Here is a 19513-nt window from a genome sequence, read left to right on the forward strand (position 1 = left end):
TGGAATGCCACCAAGCATTCTGCCTGGTGTGCTAACAGTTCTGCCAGCTCACTGCCTTAAGTTTTCATCTAACGTGTCAGTTGTTTGATAGACATGAAAGTGGCTTAAGTATGGCTTTGTATCACTTAAAAAGTGACCCCCTTCGGTCATGAATGACCAGGAAATTGCCCCCTAGAAAGTTACCTTCCAAGGCACAAGTCCAGGCAAGGTTGTTTTATGGAATGCCTGCAGTCGCCCATGCATACCAGCCTCCACTCTCCACACCACTGATGTTATCCAAGTGAAAGGCAAAGGGGCAGATACAGCTTGGCACCAGTGATGTCGCAACTCATTTCTACAGCTGAGTTAACAGGAGCAACGTGAAATAAAGTGTCTTGCTCAAGAACACAACACGCAGCCCGATCCGGGAATTGAACTCACAACCTCACGATCGGAAGCTCGACACTCTAACCACTGAGCCATGCACCTTCACATGGCTTTGTATCACAATTGCAATGATTTCTACCTAAACTGTGTCCTCCTTCCATCCAAACCTTTCTAAACCCACCCCCTTTCCAGCTGTGGCTCTTCTCTGAGACACCACCCTAAACACTCTTTCCCCCCTGTCCTTTCTCCTCGGAAATTCTAATGCCTGGAATTAATTCCTCACCAACTTCTAGACACAAACATGGCTGTCTGCTTATGAAGTTCACTTTGCATCTACATCGTTCTGGGTTCAATCTCTTTGAACCTCGGGCAAGTGTCTTCTACTATAGGTTCATGTTAAACAATGCCTTGTCAGTGGATTTGGTCAGTGGAAACTGTAGGGAAGCCTGTCATGTATATGTGGCTTTGTGTGTGTGTGTGTGTGTTTACATAACACCTCTTAAAATAAGTGCCAGATGTAAAAATAGGCAGTGGGCTCGATATCATCATCATCATCATCATCGTTTAACGTCTGCTTTCCATGCTGGCATGGGTTGGACGGTTTGACTGAGAACTGGCAAGCCAGGAGGCTGCACCAGGCTCCAATCTGATTTGACAAGGTTTCTACAGCTTGATGCCCTTTCTAACACCAACCACTCTGAGAGTGTAGTGGGTGCTTTTTACACGTCACTGGCACGGGGCCAATCAGGTGGAATGGCACCAATCAGGTGGCACGGGGCCAGTCAGGTGGCACTGGCATTTGTAATGCTTGTCCATGAGGGGCCCTGCCCTGTCAATGTTCTTGTCATTCATATTTCATCCTCTAATACCCAAAAAGCACTGGTGATGGTGCCACATAGAAGGCACCCAGTATACTTTGCAAAGTGGTTGGCATTATGAAGAGCATACTCCAGCATGGCCTTAGTCAGCCAGGGAAATTAGTAAAAAGATGGAAGAAGTTGAACCCACTAGTTGTTCGAACATCAGCAGTTTAGAAGTATGAGGGCTTTCAAAGGTCTTGGGTGTGGTTCCTCTCTTGACCACCTCTTTGAAAATGTGCAAGAAGTTTAGGGAACATTCTACCAAACATTCTATCTTTAGAATATACTATTTTTAAATCTCAACGAGAGATATTCAGCAACAGTACTTTGGAGTAAAGATTGTTTGCCAACATGACATGGCAGTCCTGGTTTAGGACTGAGTGGAGATAGTAGATTCCCTTGTTCGAAATTATAAGGACACAGATCATGTTGTATAGCCAGCTGGAGACGATGTCTCCTGGGGCTAAATGACAGCAACATTCATCCTAAACCAGCACTGCCATGTTATGCTGGCAAACAATCTTTATTCTATCTTTAATAGCAGAGTTGGATTCTGGCTGACAAAAGTGAGAAAACCTTCCCCACAAGGGAGATAGGGCAGCACCCACAACCTTTCAGGCTTATCCAGATTGCTGGGATTGGTGCAGTGGATTCTTCAACTTGAATTCTGAAATCTGCCATCGTCTCTCTCCCTTTAATACTCTCCTTATCTTGCTCTCCAATTCACTCTCCTTTCTTCTCTTCTAAAAGACACCTATACCTGTCCCCTTTCTACCTTAAACCTCTCAGTACTACACCTCCTCAATGCTACTTTCTCCCAGCTGGGGGGGTTATTGTTTTGCAAAGTACTTGATAACCCTGTCAGCGCTGGTGCCACATAAAAAAGCACCCAGTACACTCTGTAAAGTGGTTGATGTTAGGCAGAGCATCTGGCTGTAGAAACTATGCCTAAAAAACACAACGGAACCTGGTGCAGCTCCTGGCCTTGCCAGTCCCTGTTAAACCATCCCAACCCATGCCAGCATGGAAAACGGAAGTTAAATGACAATGATGATGATTGTGATAATAGGTGAGCTGGCAGAATCATTAGCACGTTGGGCGAAATGCTTTGCGGTATTTCGTCTGCCGCTACGTTCTGAGTTCAAATTCCGCCGAGGTCATCTTTGCCTTTCATCATTTCGGGGTCAATTAAATAAGTACCAGTTACGCACTGGGGTCGATGTTATCAACTTAATCCCTTTGCCCGTCCTTGTTTGTCCCTTCTGTGTTTAGCCCCTTGTGGGCAATAAAGAAATGAGTGATGATAGTTGTATAAGATGGACAATAAATGGAAAGAAACTACAGCGAAAAGAAAATATTGGGCTGCATATGCTCCGTGAGATACAGTGTTAATTTATGTGTATATATACACCACACACACACACAAACCTCTCCCTCCTTTCTCATGCATCGCACTTAAGAGACCTCGAGTAAATGTCAACAATAGTTTTCCTGAGACAGAGGACTTGGAGGTTAATCCGCAGTTATAAACACTTCCAAGGATTTGTAAACAGATATAAACTCCCCCCATCCTCCTTCCTCTGTGTTCAAACACTTCGATGCAACAGAAACAATGAAATACCCTACTTTACCAACGAACTATATTGAGGTCATCAAACAATCTTTTTAATAAACACTCAGTACAAAACAATCTTTTATTCTCTATTATTTATATTAGAAGGTTAACCTCAGAGTTGTGTTGTATTTTCTTAACCAATCTCTCAACTAGAAATAGTAAAGCTCTACTAACTGCTGCTCTTTATTTTGACTAAGGATTTCATAAAAAGGTTTACTGAACTGTTTTAGTTTTCTGCTCAAGTGAACATAACTTTATCTGCTTCTCAGTGAAATCCCTCCAAAATACCTACTTTCCCCGTTAATGAACTGTAGATTATTTAAATTCTTTTTAAGCAAACAGAAGCAAAATAAAGTCTCTGCTTCAATAGATGTCAGTTGATAGATTTTAGTTGTAGTTAGGGGTATGTAAGGGGTGTCAACTGCTAAGTTATGGAGGCGTAAACACACCATAACCAGTTTTCAAGCTGTGGTGGTGTTGGTGGGTGGAGGACAAACAAAGACTTACACACACACACATAGCGGGCTTCTTTCAGTTTCCATCTATCAAATCTAGGATAGACTAAAATACACTTGCCCAAGGTGCTATGCAATGGAACTGAACCCTGAACCATGTGGTCTGGTTGCAAACTTCTTACCCCACTGCCATGCCTGTGCCTTTGTCCCCTTTTAGTATTGTATGTAGAGATTGTTTGTGTGAGCTCTTTTAATGTAATTGATCTCTAGATTTAGTAATTAGTCGTATAATATATACCTCATTATATAATTAGTCATGCAAGAACTGATCACTTGGTTGTTTGTCATTTTAATTTTGTTTTTCATGTTTTCCAGGATAGATGTTACCGAGGGTCAATTAATTGTCATGGCTGTATATCTATTTAACGCATTTGTAGGAACAGATTTCTGGCGATTACAGGTTTGGAGCATTTTTTTATTATTTATTTTTCTCATTTGTTCATTTTCTGGCACTTTTATACAATAAACAAAAGTTAATGTCCCATGATTTTCCCTCTACTTATATTCATCATCGTCATTTAACGTCCACCTTCCATGCTGTCATGGGTGGGACTGTTTGGCAGGAGCTGGCCATGCAGAGGCCAACACCAGACTTCTGTGTCTGTCGTGGCAGGGTTTTTACTGCTGGATGCCCTTCCTAACACCGACCACTCAGCAGAGTGGATTTAGTGCTTTTTACGTGGCACAAGCACAGGCGAGGTCAGTTTTGGCAAGGTTTTTACAGCTGGATGCCCTTGCAAACACCAACCACTTCACAATGTGGACTGGGTGCTTTTAAGTGGAACCTGCACTGACAGGGTCACCAAGTAACTTGCAAGACAAAAAAAAAAATGTTTTGAGTGGGGAGGGTGCATTGGAGGAAGTTATGTATCGGCTGACAAAAGGTTATAGTAAAACAGAGAGACAGAAACTATTGTCTTGCTGTAAAGGAGGGTCATGGCTACCTGGCCAGAGAGAGCGAGAGGTCAGGAATGAAGACAGAAACAAGTGTTCTGCCACAAATGAGATGCAGGAGATGGAGAGAGAGTTGTGGGAGACAGCAGGATAGAGATGGTGGAGAAATGCTGGGCAGATTCACAAGGAACAGGGATCAGAGTATAAATGGGATGGTTGAGTAAAGGAAGAGAGTGATATAGAGGGTGGCAAGTGCCAGGGCATACCCATGAGGTTCAAACGTAATATTATTATGTATTAAAAAAGATGTAAAGATATTACATATGAAATAGATATTTCATCTGTCACTTGTTTGTCATTAGACTGTGACCATACTGGGGCACTGCAGGGAGTATTGTTAGCCGAATGGATCAGCCCCAGTACTTATTTCCTCTTTTTAAGCCTGGTTCTTATTCTATCAGTCTCTTTTGTTGAAGTACTAAGTGACAGGGACATAAACACACCATCACCTCTCATCACCTCTCAACAAACAAACATGCGCATGGGGAGTTTCTTTCAGTTCCCATCTACCAAAACTAATCCCTAATCTTTTGTTTTTCCTGGGGCTACAGTAGAAGACCTTTGCGCATGGTGCCACAGATCAGACTAAACCCAATATAATTTAAAATTAAAATATCACATTTCCAAATCTCTCAGAGATGCAGTAACAGCACAATAAAGGGATGACTTGTTGCCAACTTAATGTTGCAGTCCCAGGAAAGGGAAGACTGTTATTGTTATTTAGCCCCAAGAAACACCGTTTCTTCCGTTTCCTGAGATTGCCACATTAAGTTGGCAACAAGCCATTACTTTAATTTAAAATTGTTTTGATTAAATTTTTTCACTGTTTCCTTCAGACAGAAATGTTGCTTCTCGAAATCGAATCCAACGATAGAAAATTCTTAATGTCAAAATAGTTCTTAGCACAAATCTTTGACTGGAAGGGAAAATGGGATCCCATCCTGCTTTGAAATTTAAACTATATCTTTTCTCTTGGGCAGTTTCAGAATATTTTTTTTTTTCATACATTTTGAAATTTGTAATCTGATTCACTGTTTGCTTGATGTTTTTTTACATTTATCAATTTATCCCATACACCAAAACAGTTAAAGAATCTTTATTCTTGATATTGGCATTGGTTCTACAATGCACAGCATATTTACCAGAATAAAAAAATGACTTTGTCTGGCCACTTGAAAAAGCTATCAGTAAAACCTGTAAGATAGTATTTGTTATATGTGTTTTAATTAGCATCAAAGAAATATTATTTAAAAGCAAGTGTCAGCTGATTCCCATTTCAAAATTCTTTGATTTCAGGTTCCTGGTTTAGGCACAAGTTTCCAGCTAATTCCTGTTTATTTTGGAATATTTGCTGCTGTTTTACAATGCATTCAAAATTTCTCTGTGATAATCATAAAAGGAGGTGTTGGCAAAAATCGGTCAACTGTTGCTGTGAGTAATAAATTTTGATTTAAAATTTTCTCTCACTTTTATGCTTAATTCCAGTAATTAAATCATTAAATATCTGAAATGAGTTATTATAAAGATTATGGTTTTCTTCCTAATAAGAATCGTATATCTCATGTACATTAAAATGCAATGCACTTCACACTGTGGTCATGCTAGTAGAGGGCAGCTAAAACAACAGACGGAGTGGAAGTGAGTGACGGTCAGAGATACTAAATGTAGTTGAACTGTAGTGAAAGATTTTGCTTTGCAACAGCTGGTGTTTTTTTAATCAAAATGAAACTGCAAGTTTTTATTGTAAATTGCATTTATCAATTTCAAACGCACAAACACAGATACGCATTAAATATTTAACTCCTTTCTTTTCAAAATATATTTTATGACACATCTTTAAATTATATCAAATATATATATATATATATATACGAGGATGAGTCAAAAAATAATGCCGCCATTTTGTTTAGGACAGGTATAATTACCAACACACAAACATGTATCATACATCAAATTGAAGCTCGTCCTCTGTGGATCACATCCCTACTTCTCAACATAGTCACCGTTTCTCTCAATAGCAATGTTCCACCTTTGAATGAGAGCATGTATCCCTGCCCTGTAAAATTCTGTTGACTGTTCTTTGCTACAAAGTCAAAGGGACAACACCTTCTTTCAAAGGCTCGTAACAGGTGATGAAACGTGGAATGGTGCCACTCTAGGTCACCACCACCGAAAAAGTTCAAGACGCAAAAGTCAGCTGGAAAAATCACGACGACTGTCTTTTGGGATGCCCAAGGTGTCATTCTGGTCGATTTCTTGCCAAAAGGAAAAACAATAAACTCATAATAAGCTTCATTTTGATGTATGATACATGTTCCTGTCTTGGTAATTATACCTGTCCGAAACAAAATGGCATTACTTTTTGACTCACCCTCGTTTATATATATATATATATATATATATACACACCCACACACACACACACATTCTGAGTATTTTGTTGTTGGCTACTTATGTGCTCAGGTAGTTTTGAGGGGTATAACAAATAAAAGTCATATCGAAGCTGTTGGTTTCAGTGTCTGTTGTTAAATACTGGGATGAGCCATTGACATGTGTGAGGCAGCATTATGAAGATGTTTGGAGAGAAAATTGGAAAGGTTCTGAGTCAGTGCAGGGAGCAAATGGGTAGGAATGAACACCAAGATCACAAGGGGATTCTGTTCCCTTCTACTTTGATTTCATTGCCTTGCCTTTGAGAGTCAATAAGTAGCAGAAATAGTGTGAGAAACTGCTGTACGAGCCAGTGTGGGATGTGTGACCTGCTTAGTACTATGGATTCTCTGAATGAGCTTCAAGGAATATGAGTTTGACCAAAGCAAAGTTTATTATGTTCCTGCTGTTGTAGCATTGAGAACCCTTTGTATGAATTTTTTACCATGGAATGAAAATATTGAACTGATATTGTATGGTTTTAATTTATCATCATCATCATCATTTAATATCCATTTTCCATGCTGGTATGGGTTGGATGGATTGACAGGAGCTGGCTAGGCCAGGGACTGCACCAGATTCTGTTGTCTGTTTTGGCATGGTTTCTATGGTTGGGATGCCCTTCCTAATGCCAACCACTCCATTGAGTGTACTGGGTGCTTTTAATATGACCCCAGCACCGACATTCACCAAGCAACTTGCAAGACAAAACTCCTTGGCTAGGAGGAGGAGCTTTGTGCCAGTTGAGAGGTTAAGGGTATAGAGGGACAAGGATAGGCATCTTGCAGTTGAGTACCCCAGCTGGAAAAGAAAGGAGATCAAGTTAGTAGGATAAAAAGAGCAATAGTGAGAGAGAGGATAGCAAAGATGTGTCGAGACATGCCCTCGAGGGCCAGAAGGTGTGGTGAGAATAAGCACCAATTATTATATTTGGTTCAGAAAATTATTAATTTTATTTTATTTTATATTATATTTTGTATTATATTTTTTTATCTAATTAAAATTTTTATCTATTTTCTGTTTTTCAGGGCACAAGCACAATATTTCCCATTTTGCCAATTTCCATAATAATGTGCTTGGCGTTTGTAATATATCACAAATCTCCTACACACATATACATGAACCATCCATGCTTGTATGTGATCAGCTTTGGCATGGCATCAGCAAAAATAACAAACAAACTAGTGGTAAGCAGACTATTTGTGCTTGTAACTTAATTATTTGTGTTGTAGCTCAGTTGTTGTTATTGACATGAGGTGAGCCCCTGATTAAGAAGATCTAACTACAAAAGATGTTCCAGCTGTGACCATTCCATCATCATTTAACGTCCATTGCCCGTGCTGACTGGGCTGGCATGCTGGAAGGCTGCACCAGACTCCAGTCTGATTTGGCATGGTTTTCTACGGCTGGATGCCCTTCCTAACACCAACCACTCCGAGAGTGTATTGGGGTGTATTTACATGCCACCGGCACAGGTGTCCTTTTGCAGGACACTGGTATCTTCCATGACTTTGCTCAGCTTGATGGGTCTTCTGTTTGTATTTCTAGGGTATTGTTAAATGAATTCTTTCTTTTTGTAGCCTTTCTTCTTTACAAGATGGCATTCAAATAAAAAGGCATGGATGACTTAGAACTTTTTTGAAAAGTGGCTTACAAACACTTTTTGTCCTGCCGTAGAATGGTACAATTCCAGATATAACATTTACAACACAGTATTGTTCAAATAAAACAATGCACCAAGTCATCCAGTGAAAATAAATGTGAGACTAGAATATATTTCCAAGAATTTCTTGGATCAAGATGTTGTGGCTGACTTTAAGACATCTTTTGAGAAGGACTTTCGGGCAACTTATAAAAGCAATTGACAAATCTACTGGAAAAAACTCAATGCATGCTGTGGATCCCATAGCTAAGTGATGGAATGAAGTAAAACACTCAACTTTGAATGATATTGCTGTTGATGTTGATACAACCCAAAACATTTTGCCATTACATAAATTCTCTTAGAGAAAAATGAATTTTCCCGTTGATTTCCATATCATAAAGTGATATGTTCTGACAGATTTTTTGATGTCTGTGAGATATGTTTATTAATAAATTACATCCAGTTTGGTGGTTGGTGTAGCTATTAATTCCAAAGTTGGGAGTTAGACCTTCCAGGATTTTCCATATGTATGTCACTGCCTATCTGAGAGAGAGAGAGAACTCTCTCTCTCTCTGTATATATATATATATATATATATATACATACATATATATATATATATATATATGTCTGTATGCATGTCAGTGAAGGACATCTGGATTATATACTACATTGTAAGTTTGTAAAATGTATCTGGACTATATATACACTCATGTATAAATTTTTAACTAAGTTTTTTCAATTAAATTTTATTTCCATCTTTTTATGTGAGTATGTACTTTTTGCAATGTCTCTCTTTCACATATATCCGTGGGCCTATAATGCACTCTAAAATACCCAAATTTGAAAGAGAATTGATGAAATATTTATAAACACATAGCCAACAAACTCTGCCTCCTTAAACACAAAGGTTAAAATGTCTACATATTAATCAAAGTGCTTATAGAACAATGAACCCCAAAAGAGAAACATAGAGACAAACAACCTTTATACCTACCTACATTCTCTTTTGAACATCAAAGCACAACAGAAAGAAGTTTCCATGCAAACAACACCATGACATGCCAGACTAATGACCTTCACCTTCCAAACACAAACAAGAAATACTTCAAATAACAACAAGTCAAGAAACTGACCAGCTAAAACACACCATTTGCTTAGATTCTTTTTTGAACTTTTAAGTAATACCATTTAAAAAAACAAAGATGACACACCCAATTACTAAGTTTTTTAACATTGGTCTTTGTACCTAGCACCTTTACATTGTCAAAGCAAAGGATCGAATCCAGTGAAACTACTGGCACATCCTAGACCTGCCTACGTCCTCTTTGTGAACCACTTAAAGCCAATCCCATGGCCTGAAGGGGACACACCTGAATATACATGCCTGCTTACAAAGTTCTACATACATAAATAAATTCTAAGCAATAACTTAACCCCAAATTTAATCAATAAAATTTTCTTCAAAATGCCTTTCCATAACAACCAACTCTATAACCTAATTACCACTCCACTTGAATCCACACACCCAAGGATGATTTTAACTCAACAGAGACTATAGAAAGGCAAGATCAACTTCAATGCATCACAGTCTGACGATGACTTGAATAAAGACTTAGCTGAATAAAACTTTGAAGTCACTGTCAATAATATTCTTGTTTAAGAATAATAAATTTTTACTCTACAAAAGCAGAGAGTAAGCCATCGGATGAATGTGAAATTGTTTTTTTATAACTGAACATAAAAACAAATATTAATGTCTATTCATTCATCCATCCATCCATCCATGTTTTGATCTAAATATCTGTCTATCAATCTCTCACTCTTTTTCTTTTTTTGTTTTTTAAAGCATTTGCTCGTTACAAGGTCGTTAGACCACTGAAAACATAAGAGCTACTAGAATAAAGTGGATGCTAAACAGAAGTCAGTAGGTGATAATGTACATTAGACTTAAAAGACTGGAGGAGGTCATACTGAAGAGGAAAAACTAGAACTGTGGAAGGGAATTCCAAAGTTCAGAGGTGTGAGGGAAGAAACTGGTTTCTGTAAAGTGCTTTATGACACTTAGGAGGTTGCACAGTATACTGATGAGAACTGGATGCAAGTGTCTAGTTGGTCGCTGATAAGTTTTTCAAAAAGGAAGAACCAGAGAAGAGAGCCCAGTTGAACAATGTCCATGGAAATACTTATAGACAAGAGACAAGGAAGCCCCACGATGATGTGTCTCTTTATCTATTTAGGCTCCCTATCTATCTCTATAGCCATAAACCTCTTATATATATCCTTAAACTTATAAAACCATTATGTCTATGAATCTATTACAGAACATTAAACCAACCTTCTACCTCGCTTTCACCACCTTCTACTCTGCTGCATTTTATTCTATTCCATCTTGTTTTACTTCATTTTCTTTCATCTTCCCACCTCTACCTTTCCTAACCTCTCCTACCAATGTTGTTATCCTCTTACCTTAATTCGCATGATGATGTACTTAATGTGAAAGCATTCTCTCCTTCCAGATTGCACACATGACACGCAGTGAGATGGACTTGCTTGACTACACGTTGCTAGGGCCACTCTTTGTATGCCTCAACCAATATTTTGACTGTAAACTAAATGAAGTCTTCGTTCTATGGATATTTTGTGTAAGTATCAGTTTGCCACCAAACGCCACGGAATCACAGCTGTGATGGCACTCATTTTGAGCATGCGGTTTCTGTGGCCTTTCTTTTTGATTTTTGTTTCTGCACTTAATTGTTAGCAGTCAGGACACTACATCCTTCAAAATTTCCATGCTTCCTGAAATTGCTCATCAGTACACACCTGAAGTTCCCGCCATCTTCTTTTTACTATCTCCGCCCAGTTGTGTTTGTTTGTTTGTGGGCAAGATATCTCAAGAACCGCTGGATAGATTTAAATGAAACTTTCAGGAATGTTTAGCCTTGTGACTGGCACAAATTGATTAGATTTTGGGATCAATCCGGTACCGGACAAGGATTCTGGATTATTTGTTATATTTACTTTACATGAAGTATTACGATCTTACATTGACTTTCAAGTCTTTCTCTGTTTATCTCCCTTGAAAGCACATTCCTGGTTTCCATGTAAGTAATGGCAGCATTGCTGCTTCCAAAGTTTTATTTTGGTTCCTCTGTTATTAATTTTACTCGTCTCCCTATCTTAGTAGAAACTGATGGATAAAGAAATCAAACTACATAAACAAACAGCAGCAAAACCGTTCAGAAATTAAATAACACTAACATATTCAGTAACAATAATAAATTTAATTTATCTTCAAAAATTTTTAGTTTTACCAATTTTGAATATGTCACTCCTGTTTAAAACTTCTTACCTACTTGACAATTTCTAGCTCTGCCTTGAAGGAAGCTTTACTTCTTGGACTCACGATGTTGTTAAACCTCTGTTAATAACACCATATGCAGGTCCTTTCCGTTTTCTTTCACACATGGAGAAATTTTTAACTATAGACTTTAATTGTCGTAGAGACACTATATCAGTGGATAGACTAAAAAAAAGGCCTTCATAGAGAAAACTGTCCCTGTTCCCACTGCAGACAACACACACAGCATTAAAAACACAGCCTGCACCTTCACATTCCATGAATACCATTGGGATTGATCAGGTACTGGACAAGGATTCTGGATTATTTTACTTCATTTTTGAGAGTGGTTGGGTTCATTTTTAGTATTCTCATTTGTGTGAGCAGTCGTGTTTATTTCAGACATTCACATTTTAAAAATCGTTTTCAGCTAAACATTGAGAGGAGGATGTTGGTGTTGTCTTGGCAGAGGTTTGTGCTCTTTGAGTGTTCTTGCTTAAAGCAACTCGTTCACTGTTCATGTCCTGTGCATTATTCTATGTATGGTTTGTGCCACTTTGGGCTACTTTCTCTGATGAGTTGTAGTGCATCTGAACACTGCAAAGAATAAGTTCTTTATTATCATTATATGAGTGGTCCATTTTGTCAGCTTGATAGACTGAGACAAGCATCCATGTACTATGACCAGTAAAATACTATTACCTGAATTATATATAGTTTATAAATACTAGGCACAGGAGTGGCTGTGTGGTAAGTAGCTTGCTCCGGGTTCAGTCCCATGCGTGACACCTTGGACAAGTGTTTTCTACTATATCCTCGGGCCGACCAAAGCCTTGTCAGTGGATTTGGTTGACGGAAACTGAAAGAAGCCCGTCATATGTGTGTGTGTGTGTGTGTTTGTGGGTCTATGTTTGTCCCTCCACCATCACTTTACAACTGATGTTGGTGTGTTTATGTCCCCATAACTTAGCGGTTTGGCAAAAGAGACTGATAGAATAAGTACTAGGCTTACAAAGAATAAGTCCTGGGATTGACTAAAGGCAGTGCTCCAGCATGGCCTCAATCAAATGACTGAAACAAGAAAAGAATAAAAGAAAACTGGAAGAATTTGAGCTGTGAGCCTTCCTTGATTGTAAGACAGAACATAATTCTTTCCCCAGTGTTGCTACTGGGCACCAAATAAGTCAGTCCTTGTCTTCCTCTGTAACTGTGAAACTTGGATGCTGTCCAGGGCCCTTAGGAACCACTTGAACTCCTTTGGTACCAGGATGCTTCACGAGATTATGAGTTGCCATTGGTCAGATTTTGTCTGCAACAAACAACTCTTCTCAGAAAGTGAGGTGCATTCTGTTACTTGAAGGATTTGGGAGCCCCAGCCCCGACTGTTTCCTTATGTTGCTTGATTTTCTGAGTTAGACCCTTTTTACCACTCTTCACTAAGGATCTAGCTGGGTTGATGGCTTGTGAAGGTCAACCATATGCCACATGGTCCCGGAGATAGTGGGGTGTGACTGGGACTCTGCTTGATGGGTCACCTGGGAACACCTGGGAATCTGCCAACAAATGATGAATGCAGCAATACTCTGCAATGATGCTGTCCCTCTACATCTCACCTCACCAGCATCTGTTTGTGACTGAGGCAGTGATTGCGTATAAACATACACTTGTGTTACAGCTTTATCTTTGACATCATTCAACAATGAAAATGAAACATTGTTAATCTCTTTATCTGTTAATCTGAACTTTGTCATCTGGTTTTATTCATTTTATCCTGTGTTGCATAGATTTGAAAGTACCCTTATCTCCTGTAGAAATATTGGATTGCAACTGGGTGCTGAACTTCAGTTGTCTTATTTAAACCAGGTAAAGTGTGTGAAATGGAGCGATGATGGAGTTTATGTAGGATGGTAAACCATGATCCTTGTCCTGGTCTGATACTAGGATATTAAGCCTTGCAATTTAGCATGAGTACCTGACACTATTAATGGGTATTATTTACATTTGACTGATATTTGTAGTGGTTAAGAGCATGGGCTACTAACCCCAAGATTCCGAGTTCAATTCCAAGCAGTGACCTGAATAATAATAATAACAACAACATCGAAAAATAGCTTAGAAATGAGAACCCAGGTTCGAAATTACCCCAAGACACCTGATGAAGGCTGGAGTGTATATCAGCTGAAACTTTGTGTTAACAATAAACAAGATGAGGACAAATATCTATCAAATGTAAATAATGTACATAATTCCTCATCTCTTAAATATAGAACTGTACTATTGGGGTTGTCAGGTTTCACTCTATTCCAAGCACCTATGCAAGACCCTGTTGTTAGCCTTGGCCGTTTTAGTTTACTGCTTAATAAAATTTCTAGCTGGAACTGTCCAGTTTGACATGGAAGTTATAACTGTAAAGTTTTAATCTCATCAGTTCAGATATGATTTTGTTTTTATTTTCAGGAAGATATTTCTAGAAAGTTAAATGAATTATGTTCAAACTTATGATTAAAAGAAAGAATGAATAGAACATGGGGGCTCAATAGATCATGTAGATGTGAGGATGTTATCAACACTTGGAACAGACACAATCCTCAGACAGATTACGGAGGCAGTACACATAATAGAAAATAGACTGATCCTCAACAGAAAATGTGAATGAAGTAATAATACCCCCTCCATTCCACTTCACCCTGTAACCTGATGACTGATGACAGAATAGGGAAAATAAATAAATAAAAGACATGGGTACAAACAGTATAACATAGAAACCCATACACACACACACACACAAAGATATATTATACATACCAAGCACATAGACACACTCACAGATACAGACATAAACACAAGTGTAGATAGGGATACATACCATGGGGGAACAAAATAGAATAAAGAAAGGACAAGACTTGAGAGAGGAGGAGAGAGGTTACCGGATGTGTGATGAATGAACTCTGATGAATAAACTAATAATAATAATAATAATAATAATAATAAAGCTAAAGTGACGAGCAAACAGTGTGTGTGTGTTTAACTGGCAAAAGATGACCCTTCCCAAATATAACAATATTTGCCTCAACACATGATTTCACATCAAGAATCTAGCAAGACAAATACAGAAAGAATAAATAATTTTACATTTAAGAACAATCAATGTTATATATTTTGTTTTATTATCTTAGATTTATCCTTTTTTTTCATTATTCTACAAACGATATAAAATGTTTAATTTTCTTTATCTTTTTCTAGATTTACTGCACATGTAACCTGTTATATTTTGCCAGACAAGTCTGCCTACAAATAAGCAGATATCTAAATATCTATATTTTCACCATTACGAGAAAGCCAAACCAGGTGAAGGAAAACACTAGAAACAACCGAACTCGTCAGAATCATTAGGGGCCTACTTCCAAGTCCAGCAAACCCTGTTGTCATTACAACCCGTCTTTGGTCTGGCATGACAAGCACCAGCAGAAATCCAATCATTGACAATACTTCCTGAATATGGCAACTAATTTGTTGGAGTCTTTTTTTTTTTTTTTGTCTTTCATTCTCTAACTTCGTGAACAGGAAATGGTATTATTGCAGATAAGCACTAGTCTGTTAATGGAATGGACCAAGGGACTTTTATTCTACAACCGACCTTTCAATACACTAAATGCTGTCTGTATAGTATTGAAATGACTTCATATTATAAACTAGTGCCCATCACAACCAATTAACACGAGTGATGTTTTGAAATTAATCTGTATTTTTACCAAAATCCCCCCCTCCCCTTCCTCACCATTTTGTTTTATTTGCCTCTATCTGGCCAAAAAGATAGTATGTGTGGTTACATATTTTTGTTATCATTATTATTATTACTATTATTATTATCATCATCATTATCATTTGTATTGTATTAATTGAGTGAATTTATATATAATTTTTTTTTTTTAATTTTATTTTAAAAACTGAGTTTAGATTTAGTCTCCATAGCAAATCCCCTCCCCACACATCCGTATTTCTGAACTGAAAGGAAAGACAATTAGGAAAATCAAATAAAAAAAAAACAAAAGCATAAACTTTTTTTTTTTTTTTATTTAAGTGCTGAAAGAAGTTAAAACATAATTGTGCACGTTTAAACAATTTGACAAAGCTGAGTAAATTTTATGAAAAGAGTAATTGATTCCTAAATAAATTTGGTAATATCATTCATATTAAAAAAAACCCAAAGACTTTCCTTATTTCTTCTAGTTTTGGTTTTAATAGGGAAAAGGGAGACAACAAACACAAAACATGATTCCTAACTCTTCATTTTTTTTTTTTGACAACTTATTATTTCTTAGATTGTGAAGTTTAAATATATATTTTAATCAAAATGATAAATAAATAAATAAACAGTTTTTTTTTTCTTTTATATGTTAAAGATTTTATTTTGTTCTCCAAATTGAAATACAATAATTTCTTAAATTGTTTTTTAAAGCCACTTCATGTATGCACCAAGGAGATTGAGAATTTTTGAAACAGGCTTTGCTGGCCCCGGAATAGATTTGACACTGCTTAACAAATTGAGCCCAATAAGTGACCCCTTTCAGAAATTCATTGTACACTTCTAACAATGAAAAACAGTCAAGTTATTACAAATTCGAATACATTAGAAGGATTGAAAAGCAACCAGGCTTTGAAGCATTTAAGTCAAACAACTATTTAGAGTAATATTTCTATTTTCAACCAAAATATTTGTAAATTTAGATATTTGTGAGACAGAATTTGTCATACAAAGAAACTGTGAACCTCTTTTATTTTCTGTTTTTGCATTTTTCGTTATTTTCAGATTATTTAATAAGGCCAAATTAAATTACTTTTGTATTAAACTAAGGCTTCAAGGAAAAAGTAAGCACCATCAAGTGAGATAAATCAATATAAATAGATGAAAGAATACAGAAAACAATACAAGATCAAATAAACAGTTCCTATCGGGTCTAATAAGCATCATTGAAAGGTAAAGTATTTGATGAGATCAAATTAAAATCTCGCAAGATTTTAGATTAATTTTCAGGTCATTAACAAGTTCTACTTAATTTTGTCATTTCATCCTGAATCTTTTTATTTTATTTCTAAATCTGACCTGAAGCTACTTTCAGTTAGTTTATTACCAACTAAAATAAATTTTTTGATGGCAAGAGTTTTTCTCTCTTATCCTTTATTATTTCAAGGTTCTGTTTCATATTTTACAAAACATTTTGATTAAACTGAGGAAGCTGTTTTATTATACAAAAAAGGGCAGTGGGGAGACAGAAGCAAAAAGGATAGCTGTACTGTTGGCAGATTTCAGTAAGCATAGAAGTCTTGAAGGATGTAATGTCTCAACAGCTAACGACTGATGTGGGTAGTTTTTTTTCCCATGTTTCAGCAATTCTGAATGTGAAAACATTGTGAATGTCATGAGTGCTCTGTTGGTTTTTTTGATTTTGTAAGCATGTCCACGAGTGTTGGACATACGGAATTCAAAAAGGTGCCCAAGGTTGTTGTTGGAAAGATGGTGGATAATCTTGTGGGTGTCTTCCAAGTCAGTTGCCGAACATCGGAGCTTTAATGGAAGACATTCAGAGTATGGCAGATGCCTGATGGTGGGTATTCATTTGGTTTCATATTTCTGAACAGTTTCCAGGAGATTGATATGCAGAGCAAGACAGGGGTGATGCAAACTTTTTGTTCCTGTATAATGGTGAATTCAAATCCTACCCATATCTATTTCATCTTCCACTTCTAAAAGACATTCGAGTGATGTAATTGAGGGTCACTTCAATTGACCCTTTATTTTGAAGTTATCAACTTGTGCCAATTTGATGCTGAAGTTGGTGGTGTGAAGAAAATGGTACAGAACCAAACTAGATGAAAAAGAGTGAATGTTCATGGCTTAAATCTTTCGCATTCAAACTGGCAGTGAGGGGCCCAAGTGAAGGTGCATGGCTTAGTGGTTAGGGCATTCAGCTCTCAATTGTAAAGTTGTAAGTTCAATTTCTGGCAGTGCTTTGTCTTTGAGCAAGACACTTTATTTCATTCCATTCAGTTGTCAAAAACGAGTACCTGTAATTCAAAGGGTCACCCTTATCCTATTCTGTGTCATGATGAATCTCCTTCAGAACTACGTGTGAAAGATTCATTAATTTCATGAGCAGGCTGTTCCTTTGATTGAACCATCTGGGACATTCAGCACCATTAGTGATGGGCAGCCAGGCCACCAGGCCCAAATAGTCTATTTTTTGCTCAAACCGACCAGATAATGCTTCTCACACCTACCCTACAACATCTTAAAACTACAAGATAATATATGATTAATCAATGTGAATAAATAAAGCATTACATTTGACAGAGGAACCTGGATACTGAAGGGTTAAACAGCTTTAATCAAAAGCCTGCTCAGGCAGGACTTATGTGACTTAAACAACAGCAAAAACAACATAACAGTATTTAGCTTCTTCTTTCTACTTGAATGCCAGCCTGCTTTTTTTGTAGCTTGACAAACAAAGCAAGTTACCAAAATATTGCATAACTTTTGACTCAACACAATATTAATCATCATCATCATCATCAATGTTTAACGTCCGTTTTCCATGCTACCATGGGTTGGACGGTTCGACACCAGTCCGGGAAGCCAGGAGGCTGCACCAAGCTCCAGTCTGATCTGGCAGTGTTTCTACAGCTGGATGCCTTTCCTAATGCCAACCACTCCGTAAGTGTAGTGGGTGCTTTTTACGTGCCACCTGCACAGGTGCCATGGAACGCTGGCAGCGGCCACGATCGGTTGGTGCTTTTTACGTGCCACCGGCACAAGAGCCAGTCACGGCGACACAGGCATCGGCCACATTCGGATGGTGCTTTTTATGTGCCACTGGCACAAGAGCCAGTCAAGGTGGCGCTGGCATTGGCCACGTTCGGATGGTGCTTTTTACGTGCCGCTGGCACAGAAGCCAGTCAAGGTGGCGCTGGCAGTGGCCACGATCTATTGGTGCTTTTTACGTGCCACCGGCACAGGTATCACAACTACAGTCTTCATTTAATATTTATTTTGATGCTGATGTACTTGACTCAATAGGTCTCTTCAAGCACAACAGCACAGCATGTTGCCAGAATCAGTACCAACTGAATGTGAGGGTTAAGTCAACTTTATTCCTCATCAACAAATCTAAGTTGTCCTCCAATGTTAGGAATTTTTAATTAAATTCTGTCTACTGAATGCCTCGTTTCATTGGTAAATAAATATCACTGTACCTTTTCAATTGGGACTTTGTTTATCTCAGAAATTATTAATTAGAAATTGTCATGCCAATTAATTACACAAAGTTTTAGTAATTAGTGATAATGTAGCTTTGTTTGCTAGTGAGTGGAAGAAATGAAAATTATTTATAAATATGTCAAGATAGGAAGATACACCTACACACACACACACACATACACATACACAAACACGTGTGTGTATGTATAAGAAAGAAAGAATGAGCAATTGAAACCTGTGGTATTCCTTAAAGCATGGAATTTCTTACAGCCGCAAGAGACTTTATTGTAACAGCCATAAGAGACTTTATGTATTATTTCTTAATCCCTTGTTTACTCTAACTTCTCTGCAATTATGATTGAGTTATAAATTCCAGGCTCTAAAGCGGGGATTCCCAACCTGGGGTCCACAGAACCCTGGTGGTCTACAAAGGAAGTACTGGGGGTTCATGAACTAAATTCAAAATTTCATCCTATTATAAATTTGAGTGATGTTTCTCTGTTATGTGCAAGGACAACGAAACTCAAACCAAC

The 19513-nt window shown here is 37.7% G+C and overlaps 1 protein-coding gene across 1 annotated transcript in view; it reads left to right on the top strand.

Moving 5' to 3' along the window:
• LOC115211826 (cholinephosphotransferase 1) overlaps positions 1–15980 on the top strand; it is a 53789-nt gene extending 37809 nt beyond the window's left edge. Inside the window, exons 4-8 of the mRNA XM_029780535.2 lie at positions 3672–3756; positions 5607–5741; positions 7769–7927; positions 10905–11030; positions 14969–15980. Of these exons, the coding sequence (XP_029636395.1) occupies positions 3672–3756; positions 5607–5741; positions 7769–7927; positions 10905–11030; positions 14969–15118 (655 nt within the window). The 3' untranslated portion in view covers positions 15119–15980. The remainder of the gene's footprint in view (positions 1–3671; positions 3757–5606; positions 5742–7768; positions 7928–10904; positions 11031–14968) is intronic.
• Positions 15981–19513: the final 3533 nt, after the last annotated feature.

Source organism: Octopus sinensis, linkage group LG5, assembly GCF_006345805.1.
Source record: "Octopus sinensis linkage group LG5, ASM634580v1, whole genome shotgun sequence".
Classification (NCBI taxonomy): domain Eukaryota; kingdom Metazoa; phylum Mollusca; class Cephalopoda; order Octopoda; family Octopodidae; genus Octopus; species Octopus sinensis.